This window comes from Salarias fasciatus, chromosome 18 (genome assembly GCF_902148845.1).
Source record: "Salarias fasciatus chromosome 18, fSalaFa1.1, whole genome shotgun sequence".
NCBI lineage: Eukaryota > Metazoa > Chordata > Actinopteri > Blenniiformes > Blenniidae > Salarias > Salarias fasciatus.
In genome coordinates, this window is record NC_043762.1 from 24,598,493 (window position 1) to 24,610,743 (window position 12,251).

A 12,251-nucleotide genomic window follows, 5' to 3' on the forward strand; every position below is an offset into this window, starting at 1 on the left:
TGTGATTGGTGTTAAGGTGGTTCTAACAGTTGGCAGTCCCTGGTTCCTTTCTGCCTTCTCCATGTTCCCTCTCATTTCCCCCGAATTTCCCCCCTGAATTCCTCGACCAGGTAATCAGAGGGTACAGTGTTACCCGGCAGAAGGAACCCTGGATCTGTATCTTGGCTTTAGGACTGAGTATCTATGTCGTGGTTCTTGAAACCCAGGTAGAAATTCACAGTGAGTTTGGAAAGGTTTAACAGAGATCTCTGAGCTTGATGTGGATCCACATGTTTAGCCATTTATGTACTCTCAAATTATGGTCAGCACATACCAGAGTGTGATGTTCACACTCTTCAGCTAAGGCCACCACTTATTCTGTTCCACCTCGACAGTCAGCAGCTTCTTGTTGCCATTGTGTTATTTGAACTTGGGCCGGGTGAGCTTCCAAAAGAGAAACATGTTATCCTGGTGAGAGCAGCTTCAGCAGCAGCAGATCAACCAACCTGGAGAAACATCGGGACCTGCAGGGGAGTGGCGAGTACCAATTGCCTTTAACAGCAGCGGTTTCACATAAATCTTTGATTTTGAGTGAACCAAACTTTACTCTGGATTTGAACCTCCACCAGGCCCACTGTGCCTCAAACCTCCAGCTGAAATGACCAGGTTACATAGCTTCTGATCTCACAGAGGCTTGTTGACACCTTGGCTTCCTGTCTTTGGTGATTCAGCCATGACCCAAACATAAGACATGCTCCTGATGTTTCTCAAATTGAATTCAGCGTCTTCCTCTCTAACTCAAATGACTTCTAAATTTTGGAGCTGTTCATTAAACCCCTCTTGGCAGTAATATCCATGACTTGGTAATGATGAAAGACCTCTCCACAGTGGAACTCATTCTAGTAAGAATCACACGAGAAATGGTTTTCTTTTTAAGTTGGTACAAAATATAGAATGAAAATAAATCAACAAAGAGACTAAAATCCATTGTTAAGCTTTGAATTCAGTCCGGCTGAAAGGCGGAGTTGTCCATGCCCTCTCCTCGGGCTGGAGCGGGGAGGTGTGGGCAGCTCTTTCTCCTGGACTTGGCCAGGACTCGATGGAGGAGACTGGGGGAGGCGTGAGGAAGGGCTGACCCTCCCGAGCCTTTCATCACCGAGGAGCCATCCATCCCAAGAGGTCTGCGAATGCTGTTTTTTCTCAGGAGCTTCGGGGTGCTGCGGCCACTGGAGGAAAGAGCAGAGTTAAGGTTTAGTCACGACTAGACAGTTGCAAAAACTCTAAAACTTCTCGTCAGTCTTGGTTTTCTTCACAACAGCCTGCCAGTGGCTCATGTCTCTGCATCTACCTTGTACAGCCACATGGAGCAGCTGGTGTTGGCACCACCACCGGTACTGACCCCCTCCTCTGCAAAGTGGGCGTGGCTCTGGACGATTCTCTGCCCTGCGTTACAAACAGAGCATTACACCTCTGCTGGTTGTCATCCACTAAAGCTGGAGTAAATACAAATAAATGAAAAGCATCTGGAGTCAGAACGAGTCAAAGCGCTGCGGCGCTCTTACCTGCAGAGGCTCCACACAGGCAGCAGGAAAGTAACCTTCGTCCCCGTTCGCCGACCGCCCGAACCACCAGGCCTCGTCCTCCTTGAACAGGACCTGGATGACGTCCCCCTGGTTCAGCGCCAGCTCTTTAGACCAGCGAGACCGGTACTGGATGACTGCCACCACCTGCAGGTCACAGGCCAGGAACAGGGATTAGATAGCACGCAGAAACGCAACGACGCTACAAACAAGATCAATGCATTGTCATGCTATTGTCAGTTGAGATGCACTGATATTGATAGTTACTAGTTAGTACTTGAACTTGCATTCATATTTAAAGATCTGTTATCGGTGCATGCCTCATTGATCATGGCTGATATTTATTGAGTGGTGCTAGTTATAGAGTTTTAACTTTGAAGGGAAAGGCTAAAGCGAGTCTCTGCAGGGGTTGTTCAGGTCATTTGGACCATTTTCTTAGTCGAGCTTAAGTTTCCTATGCTGCTGGGAGACCTAATTCCATGCTCTGAGCTTAGCCTCTCTACTTTGTTCACGCTCAACCCATTTATAAATCACTGCTGCATGTCATGAACTCGATCAGTGTCTCTGCTCTCTGTCCTCAGCTCTCTGTCCCGTCAGAAGCTATTTTCGACTGTGGAGCTTAGAGTTTTTGATCTGTAGTTGCTGCTCCACCTTCAGTTCATTCCCCATTTAATCTTTTAATATTTTTCATTTTGTTTTTACTCTGTCCTGTTCTCGATTGTCTTTGCTATACTCTATATGACTCTATATAGAATACATCTATTCCAACTCTATAACTGTTTAATGGATTTTAAACAGATTTATGGATATTATACATGGTTTTTTTCTGTGGTCAAACTGAATGCTGATGCTTAGGGTATGTGTGTGTGTGAGTGATTGTTTAGTGCGACACCTTTAATCTGCCTTTAAAAGCTGCTGCTCAGCAGGCTTTAAATACACTGAGGTCAGAAGCGACACTGATGTAACACTGATTAACTTACACACTCTCTGCGATGCAGTTTGTGAAGAATCTCAGCAACATCATGAGCACCGAAACCGAAACGCAGCAAACATGTGCTCTCAGTTTGACAAACCCATGAAGAGTAGGGAAAAAATCAGGTGTGAAATTCCCAAGATGCTTTGTGGCTGGAGGCATCTATACGATAAAGACTAAAATCCATAAAGGGAGTGGAAGATGCACCATGTAGGTCACCTGCTTTTAATTCTCGGTCAAACGGATAAATTGAGTCAGAAGGTATCACACCGACGTGTGCACAAAAGGAATCTGTGACCTGCTGCTACATTTGGACAGTTTTTTTCCAGAGTGGATGGACCCTGCTTTAACGCTTCTCTGCAGCTGGAATAAACTCCAGCTTGAATAATGTGTGTGTAGAAGATGTATGGATGAGCTTCATCTGGTTCACCTTATCTGTTCCCGGGTGTCTCGTCCTCGCCCTCGACCTGCAGACTGACAGACAAACAACACTCAGCATTTTCAGCAGAATCCTAACAGTGAAATCACACTAAAGCATGTGATTCTAACCAGGAGTCTGTGAGATCGAGTCTCTCCATATAAACATTTAGATAAATCATAGATTAATGGATTATCGAGGAGTCGTCGGTCAGAAATCCAGCCACACCAGATCTCCTGAAGGTTACAGCAATAATTTCCAATGAATGGATGAAAGAAGAAGAAACTCAATCAGGAGAGCTACAGCAGAACGAAAACACTTCAGACTGTGTAAATATTTTGAGGTCAATATTGAACGGAATCTGGCTTTTGAAGCCAAAAAGATCCTTTAACAGCATTCTACATTGTTGACAGATAATTGTTAAAAAAAAAAAACTAAACAAAAAAACAAGTTACAGTCACAACATTTTCCCCTTTCTTTCTTTATTTCTTTCTAAGAATATTCCAACCACCTACAACTCATGAATCTGTCAATATTGTCCAACATTAAAGGTGCTGTAGGCAGGATTCCACATCTCCGCCATCTTGCTTAGGGTTACCTAAGCAAGATGGCGATTTGACCCATCTAAGACGGCGATTTGAAACCCAGCACAGCCAATCCTGTCCTGTTTTCTCTGACATCACGCCCTTACGCAAGTTAAGCCCCTCCCACAAGAACGTGCGACGAACGCCCCTCGACCAATCACGGTTAGAGCCTCAGGGCCTCTTCTGATTGGTCAAAGATACCTGGAGCTGTCGAGATTCCTTTTCAGCTCAGAACAGAGACAGATGGAAACGCTGCGCCCTCGCGGTAGTGCAATTATGCTACACTCCTAAAGGATTACCAATGGATACTCTAACATTTAATCCAAAGAAAACACAGAAAAATTAGCATTGACTAGCAAAATCCTGCCTACAGCACCTTTAAATGATCTTTGACCTGGAATTTCATGTAGAAACATCACATTTTGACCCTTCAGACCACAGAATGCATTTCGGCATCACCACAGTACGTCTTAAATGAGCTTTAGATCCGAGAAAACAGCAGCGTCTCTGCACCGGTGAACAGTGTTCACACACCATTTCCCCATCATCAACAGAAAGGTTCTGAAAACGATGTCCGTTTACACGGAAACTGAGGAAACACTGAAAATTATGTAGCTATATTGTACAACTAGTGGGGGTTGCACCGTTTCTGTCAATTATAAAACGTCCAGAGCGGACTTGGGCTGGTCCAGAGTGTTTCCCAGCTGAAATTGAGTGTTACCTGCATTGCCAGGATCTAAGGATTGTTATTTTTATTGTGAGAACCGGCTAATTCAGACTAATAGGACACTGCTAAGTCGGGTACATGTTTTGTAGTTGGTGGTTCAAACCCCCTGCCCCAGTGCTGAAGTGTCCTTGACAGTGAATGCTGGTCTGATCAGATGACTGTGAAGCATCGTGTGAAGCCTGCAGAGGCAGCTCAGCGCTGCGTTTGCTGGACATGTGCAACTGGCAGCCCTCTCCACTTCCTGTGAAGCCGGCGAGCTAATTTCCACAAGTAATCCATGATTGCTTGCTCAAATAATGGCAGGACGGTCAATTTAAACACATCTCTACCAAATGACTGTTTAAATTTTTGGGGTTTATTTCAAGGTAAAACCAACAAATGCATGCATAATGGTTAAAATTGCAAACACACACAATCTCTTTCATTAGTTGCAATAAATCTGAGGTTGAAGTCTGGTCCTGATTTCTGCAGATTGCTGACGGGTCTGACTGCCCCACGCCTCAGAGGGTGACGATGAGACGGTTAAAGTAGAACTATTAACATGTCGAGGATGTGAAGTGTGGCTCACCCACCTTGTGGAGAGAAGATGGTCGTATAGACCTCAAAGTGCTCATCGCTGCGTCGGTAGATCTGCTGCATGTTGTCTGCTCAAACACTCTCTCTCAGAGCTTAAATACCTGCAGCCACTAATCCTCATACACACACACACACACACACACACACACACACACACACACACACACACACACACACACACACACACACACACACACACACACACACACACACACACACACACACACACACACACACACACACACACACACACACACACACACACACACACACACACACACACACACACACAGTCTCATCACTTCTGTGCACCAATCAAATGATGACCATCACATATTTCACCATTATTGCACCACTTTATTGATTTGACTGGCAGGTCCTGAATCAGACAGTGAACTCAGGAGTGTTTAAGCGCTGCGTTCAAGTTCGCTCCTGTCTTTAGCTCGTTCCCTCCTCACGGGGTTAAACCAGTTAAACACGGTCAGACCAGGTTTATATAACGGCCATTACTGGATCAGGTTAAATTGGATTGAAGTGGCCGATGGCACACAGGCATTTCTAAGAAACACACTGACAGACACACACTCAACTCCATTCAGGTTTCCCCCCCCAAGAAATTCAATCAGGTCCTTGTTTCCCTTCACAGAACGCTGCACCAAACTGCAGTCATCTTTGTTTGGTATGCAGATTAGAAAATGTTCAATGACTTCTTCATCTAAAAAGGCATTTGAATAAAATCACAAAACATTCTTTAGTAGCGTATGCTGGCTTCATTCAAGAGCATCTGGATTGTCAGCTGAGAAAATAACAGCAATAATTCTTCTATTAAAGGTAAAATAGCTTATATTGTTACATGTGAAGGTTTGTTATGGATCAACGGGATTAATCTGCACAACATCATTCACAGATCAGTTGTTAAGAAAATTAGAACTCAAACGGCGGCCTCTGGTGGCTGCTGGAAGAACTGTATCCAGACATGTTCCTCATCCTCAGTAGAGCTTCATGGACGCCTCGAAGAGGCGGCTGAGGTCCTCCTCTGTGTGCTCTCTGGGGGACAGTTTGGTCACTCGCTCCTGGAATCAAACCGCAGACCGTTTAGTGGCCAAACACGTCCTGAAAACTTGGTGATTCCTGGCTGAGACTCACCTGAGGGATGGTTCCCTTCACCAGCGCCGGGATGTCGTCCTTGCTGTATCCCACAGCTCCCAGGCCGTCCTCCACGTTCAGGTCGTACAGGAAGCGACGCAGCGTGTCAGCCAGGACGGCGCCCGCGTCGTCCCGCTTCACCTGCCGGATGTCTGTACCTGAACGCAGCACAGAGCGTCCATCAGCAACACAGTGTCTGAGGCAAAAACAACTAGTCTGTCAACAAAATGGGTGCAACTGAACGCATCGCAGAGTCTTGGTTATACACATAAATCTTTTGCAGTCCCTGAATGCATCAGTCTGGAATTCAACATTTATGGCCACTGAGTGCATTTGAGAATCTTACATGGAGTGTTACTGCTCCATGAACACACTACAACAACCCTGTTCCAGCACATAACAGCTCCCCAATGTACCACACAGTCCGTCAGCACCTGAATGCAACACGCTAAACGCAACATGCTAAATGTTCTCTGTAGGTGCGTGCTATTAAAATAAACCATCTTGTTTGTATTTAAGTGTGAATTTGAGATATTCAGACATGCGACTGTATTAAATCATAGAAAATATACAAAGGTTTTTGGTGCTTGTTGCTTGGTGATCAAGTTCTGTGAGGCGTTCAAGTACCGAGGATCTCTGCAGCATCCAGGTGGCGCTCCGGACACATCGGGGCGGTGAAGTTGAAGACCGCCGGAGACGTGAGGACCACCGAGAGTCCGTGAGGCTGAGGACACACCGATCAACACTGACACATTCCACTGTGAAACACATGCTGCTGTTCAGCAGCGTTCAGCGAATCTTCAGGAGTTCCTCAGGGAATCGGTTCAGGCACACTGTTGTTTCTCTATTTTCACTGCAAAATCTCCTCTTTCATCTTGTAAATTGAGCACGAAAATGATTAAAAAGTAGATCATATCTACAAGAACGTCATTTCACTTATTGCTGTAATATGGGGAAGTGTGGTAATAGAACCAAGTCCTTTTGACAATTTACTGAGGAAATTCTTAATCTTTTAATATAATGACACATTTATACAACTATAACTAGAATTTCATAATGAGGAAAATAACCTGAATGCATGGTTATTCATTGTCTCAGGTAAGCACTTGGTACAGGCGCCATGTCAGGTTGCACTCTGATCACTTCTCTACATTTATTTAGACTTTTTTTCCAGTGTAGACTTTTGGGACTTTAGCTTGTTGAAAAATAAATGCTCTGCCACTGAAACAGTTGAAAATATTCATCAGAGGCCTAAAAAGTGTAGATTTAAAAAGAAAAAAAAAAACTGCCACACAGAAAATGAAGTAAACTTCCAACCCAGGTCCGAATTCCTGTGTTATGGCCACATAATCTGTTCTGTGAGAACATTGTGACCTTAAACTTTAATCCCCACAATCTAACCAGGTGATTTTATAGTAAGCATCGGTGGTAAATGTGAAGGAGAACATATGGAAGTAACTGTATGTATTGTGGCTCTTGATTCAGGTGAACCGACCTTATAAATGAGAACATATTAAGGTCATGTTGGGAAATCCTCAATCAGATGAAAAATACTGGATTTATTACTCCTAAAAAGGTTACATTTTTCATGTTATTGGTCATTATCATATTATTGGTAGAGTGTAGCACCTATAAATTGTTACTGTTAAAAAAAAAAAAAAACTGCTCTTTTTCAGAGCTGGAAAGTGAGAAAATCATGATTTCTCGACAAAGACTGGGATTTTGAGAAAAAGTGACAGACCAGCTCTAGACCATTAAAAAACTGTACAAAAACCCAAATAAACTGGTTTTGATCAGGAGACAATTGCTATTGAGCAAAATTAAAGTCAACTTAAAATGAACCCCGACTATGATGATAAATTTGCTCTATGTGGTTCAGCTTGCTGTCAGTAACATATCTATGAATAATTTAAAAATATATACATATTCAGTTAACTATATTTTAACAAAGTTTATTTCGCACGGAGGCCGCCATTGTTGTGCACGTTGCAAAGCATTCTGGGTAGTGACGTCACAAAGTTGTTTCACCTCTCAGCAGTGTTTTTAGGAGTGATCTGTTCACAGCTTTAAGGTGCATTCACACCGGACGCGTCGCAAGCGTCGTGAGCGGCGCTTTTCTATGCAAAGTCTATGGTGGACGAGCGTCGACGCCCACGACGCTCGTCCCCGGCGTCAGGAGCGTCGTGAGCGTCGCTTTTTGAGAGTTGGGAAAACTGAACTTTCGACGCGCTGCCGCTGAGCGTCAACCAATCAGAGACGATCCCTCCGGTGCTACGTCACTACGAGTGATCCGAGCACCGATGCGGGCCAACCAGCCAGTGTTGCTAACTTGACGACTTTCTCGCTAAATCTGGCGACTTTCCAAAGCCTCTTGGCGACGTTTTTTTGTCAAAAGCAACTAGCGACAAATCTCGCAACCTTCTCTGGTGCTCTGGAGACGTGACAGGACGTCTCGTTGCTGTCGTCAATGAGCAGCGGGTGCTGCGAGAGCCCCTCCCCCGTCCCAAAGCGCTCACAAGCGGTCAGTCTCAGCAGCGCTCCCCGCTGCAGTCAGAGCAGAGAGGAGCAGAGCAGCCAATAGCGACTTTTCCGACGACGACGCGGTCTAGCTTTATTTAACAAATAAAGCCAAGCCGCTCTCCTGATGCGATCCGCCATAGCTGGAAACAGAAATCAGCCTCCAGCGCGCCAATTAACTGACGTGCATCAAGAGCGTCGCGAGCTTTGTGACCACCCGGTGTCAAGCGTCGTGTTTAAAGCGTCACAAGCGTCAGCTTCGAGGCGTCCCGAGCGTCGACGACGCCCGCGACGCGTCCGGTGTGAATGCCCCATTATAAGCATGAGTGTTCAACGCTTTCAATTCGAACCAACACGAAACCAAATACAGAGCGAGGACGAAAATGAAAGTAACAGAGGAGATGACGATAAAAATGGTCGCTATCAAGAGGAAGAGAGAGTCGGTCACAGCCGCTAGTGCCTTTGTGGATGCTGCCTCCCAGTGGCGACCGAGAGAGAGCGTCTGCTGCAAAGAGCTCAATTTTCTTTCTGTCGCTGTTCATGGTACTTATTTACTTTATATCGTCACGATTAACATAATTAACACAAAAATGACAAACGGAGATGGTTGCTCTCTCTACTTTACCATAGATATCCCCTGTATCACAGCGCATCCGAACTTTCAGGCTGTCTGCATAAACCCGGACGTCTTGTGGGCCCCGGCCCTGGCTGAAATTCAGCCCGGAAGCGTCGTGTGGAGACGCGTTTTATCTGAGGAGCGGGCGGGCGGGCAGGGGGGGTAGGTGCGGTCATACTTCGGTTTGCGGAGCGGGAGCAAATATATAACATACCGGAGAGCGGCCACGCACACGGCCGGGAGAGCACACACAAATCTTCTGTTATCATTTAAAATCTGGCATGGCGGCCTAATAACAGACAGTGTTCTTACCATATTTAACAGTCCAAAACACTCCACATCACGGCCATGTCCGGATTCTCCTCCTCCTCCCTGTTTCAGCTGAGCGTCACTTGCTGGTGTTATTCGGACTCGTTTTGAGTCATCATCGCGTTCCCCTTCCTTCTTTTTAAAAAATGACAGTAAATTTAACTGTCTTTTAGACATGTTTGATTCGCCTTTGCTTACTCTCTTCATGAATAATCTCAGATGCAACAACTTTCTGTCAGAGGCGGGTTTGATTCACTGCGTCAGCAGATCTACGGCTCTTTTAAATGACTTATTTTTTTAACCTTTAATTGTATTAAACAATCTGAAATTAGTAACAGTTGTTCTGTGAATTAATGTTAGAATATTATTCTTTTATGCAGTTAACGTGATTTCTGAGCACAGGTATGGGGAGCTGAACTCTCCCACAGGCATCTTCCCACTCTTTTCTTAATTTTCTCTCCTTAGGAAAGCTGTGGATGCTCACCACACTTCTTTTAATTCCCTTGTTTTCAAAATTACATCCAAAAGTGACGCAATGTGGCATTTTGTTCAGTTGTAGCTGATGAGAGAAGTACTTTGTGAGTAATCTGTGGCTTTGCTCGGTGAACAGACAACTACCTGACGTCATCACTCCCAGAATGCATTGCGCGGCCAAAACATGGCCGCCACCATGTAAGCAATAATCCTATAAACGAGTGGCATTTTATAACTTATGCATTATGTTTATACTTTTCTAACAGCGTATTTTAAGTGTAGACATCAGCGACAACATTTGTAGAGCTAATAGACATTTTAATCGGGGTTCGCTTTAAAGCGATACTTCAACATTTTGGCAAATTGGCCCATTTAACACAATTCCTTAGTCATTTCGAACAGCAGACTTACTGTTTTTTGTGAGGGAGAGCTGTTGTTTATTCAGAAGTGAGTCGGGGAAGGTTTTCGGGACGGACACAATGGAAGTGGATGGTATTTTTTCTTCCCCTCGTCAAACTCATCAAATACAAAATCCAACAACCCCAAAACACCTTGGTGGACACGTTATAATCCGCACATTCACTACGCTGTGGAACACCAACAAATAATATTGTAGCGTTATGACACTGAAGCAAATACTGGGAACTACTTTTTCTTTTGAAATCACTACGCCCAGACGCCATGTTTAGTAAGTAGTTCCGTCTTAGCAATCTTCACATAAACAACTCAATCTGGTAATTTTGCATTAATATTTCACAGCATAGTGAATGTGCAGATTATAACGTGTCCACCAAAGTGTTTTGGGGTTGTTGGATTTTGTATTTGATGAGTTTGACGAGGGGAACCAAAAATACCATTCACTTCCATTGCGTCCGTCCAGAAAACCTTCCCCGACTGACCTCTGAATTAAAGGTGTAATACAACATTTTGATTTCCGGGTGGATCACCTAAATAATTGGTGGGTCTGTTTGTCAATCATTCTGACGAGCTGCTTTCGCAAGGCGGTTCTACGTGCTTGCGCCCAATCAGCTTCTCCCTTTTGCGCATGCGCATTCAGAGTGTTTATGTAGCTGGTGAGCTTCTGAGCTAGTACTTACCGATGGCGAGTCTGACATAATGAAACTGTAACTGTTTCAGAAAAAAAAGCTTTATTTATGAGCGAGGCGGATCGCAGAAACTGTAAACAGAGCCGTGCACGCCAGAGAAGAGGAGATCGCGCTCGTACACTTCCGCGTTTCCTGGGAGAAGCAGGAGAGCCGGGCGGATGGTCTGGCGCATGGCGTTGTTCAAAAAGTGAGTAACAGACGTGGGGCTTCGCTCTTTCGAGAAAATCGTGTATTAGACCTTTAACAATAGCTCGCCCTCACAAAAAAAGTAAGTATGCTGTTTGAAATGACTAAGGAATTGCGCTAAATGGGCCAATTTGCCAAAATGTTGAAGTATCACTTTAAGTCTCGGCCCTAAATGGCAGTGTCAATTCTTCATGTGATCCTTTTAGGAAATTAGTCACCCAGCTGTGTTTTAGACCACTAATATATTCTCTGTCCATTTCACCACATATAAATGCTACAATAGCAAATGTCCGATTCTCCCTGAAGGCCCCACTGGTGTTTGTAGATGACACTGTTCTGTTTGTTTTGTTTTGAAGTATGATGTAACGACCTTCACATCCAATTCAGTCTTGTAACTCTAATAAAGCTCAGACAGACTGCGCAGTTTAAGCAAAGCGGCCATTATGAGTTGTGTTCAGGGTCAGTGAGGAGGCTCAGAGAATTTTGAACTCTAAAAACTGTCCTCTTAAGTTAGACATTGGATAGAAAAAAATCTAAAAAACAAGAACAAATTTAAGTCTATTTAAAACTGGGAAGGGACCATCACTCACCACCAGAGCGTGGTCCACACAGTAACCCTTCGCCACGTGAGTCTTGACGTTTCCTGCGATGGGGTACGACATCCCGTGACTGTTTGGACAGAAACAGGTTCATTCTGAGTTCATAACACAGAGACAGTCCTGAAAACAGTGAAGTTTCCACACCCACAGTGTTGTGTGGACCAGGTACATTGCACTAAACACATTTACATGTATTTATAGCATGAGCATTGATGCACCGTGCATGGAAACATGATTCAGTCAGTTTTAGCATGTAGTCGTGGCAACAAGGATAAACTTGTAATATATGGTGCATCTTTAATGTCAGTTCACTTTGATTGACCTCACACCAAATACTATGCCAACACAGCAGATATCAGATGCAAAAGCTCAATTTGACAGTGTGGTCTCCAGTTTTATGACAGGTGGCTGACTCCATGTTTTTTCATGAATTTTAAAAAGATTAAACACTCACGTCAGCA

General features: G+C 44.4%; 2 protein-coding genes and 1 long non-coding RNA gene across 4 annotated transcripts in view; all 3 read right to left on the reverse strand.

Annotated features, from left to right (window-relative positions):
* Positions 1-982: 982 nt before the first annotated feature.
* LOC115406120 (myosin-1) lies at positions 983-4,967 on the reverse strand. The gene is made up of 5 exons (XM_030116026.1): positions 4,834-4,967; positions 2,963-3,006; positions 1,542-1,706; positions 1,328-1,422; positions 983-1,205 (listed from the first exon to the last, which is right to left on the reverse strand). Exons 1-5 carry the CDS (start codon positions 4,898-4,900, stop codon positions 983-985), a joined length of 594 nt encoding a protein of 197 aa, XP_029971886.1. The 5' UTR covers positions 4,901-4,967.
* A 214-nt stretch (positions 4,968-5,181) lies between these two features.
* The window catches only part of adhfe1 (alcohol dehydrogenase iron containing 1), a 41,840-nt gene continuing 34,770 nt past the window's right edge, over positions 5,182-12,251 (reverse strand). For both annotated transcript variants that reach the window (XM_030114771.1, XM_030114770.1), the window contains exons 11-14: positions 11,782-11,860; positions 6,611-6,707; positions 5,984-6,141; positions 5,182-5,910 (exon numbers count right to left, since the gene is read on the reverse strand). In XM_030114771.1, coding sequence (XP_029970631.1) covers positions 5,827-5,910; positions 5,984-6,141; positions 6,611-6,707; positions 11,782-11,860 — 418 coding nt within the window. In that variant the 3' untranslated portion in view covers positions 5,182-5,826. The remainder of the gene's footprint in view (positions 5,911-5,983; positions 6,142-6,610; positions 6,708-11,781; positions 11,861-12,251) is intronic.
* Positions 6,719-11,748, reverse strand: LOC115405261 (uncharacterized). The gene is made up of 3 exons (XR_003933425.1): positions 11,346-11,748; positions 7,278-7,813; positions 6,719-7,204 (listed from the first exon to the last, which is right to left on the reverse strand). It is a non-coding gene; the product is annotated as an uncharacterized LOC115405261 (long non-coding RNA).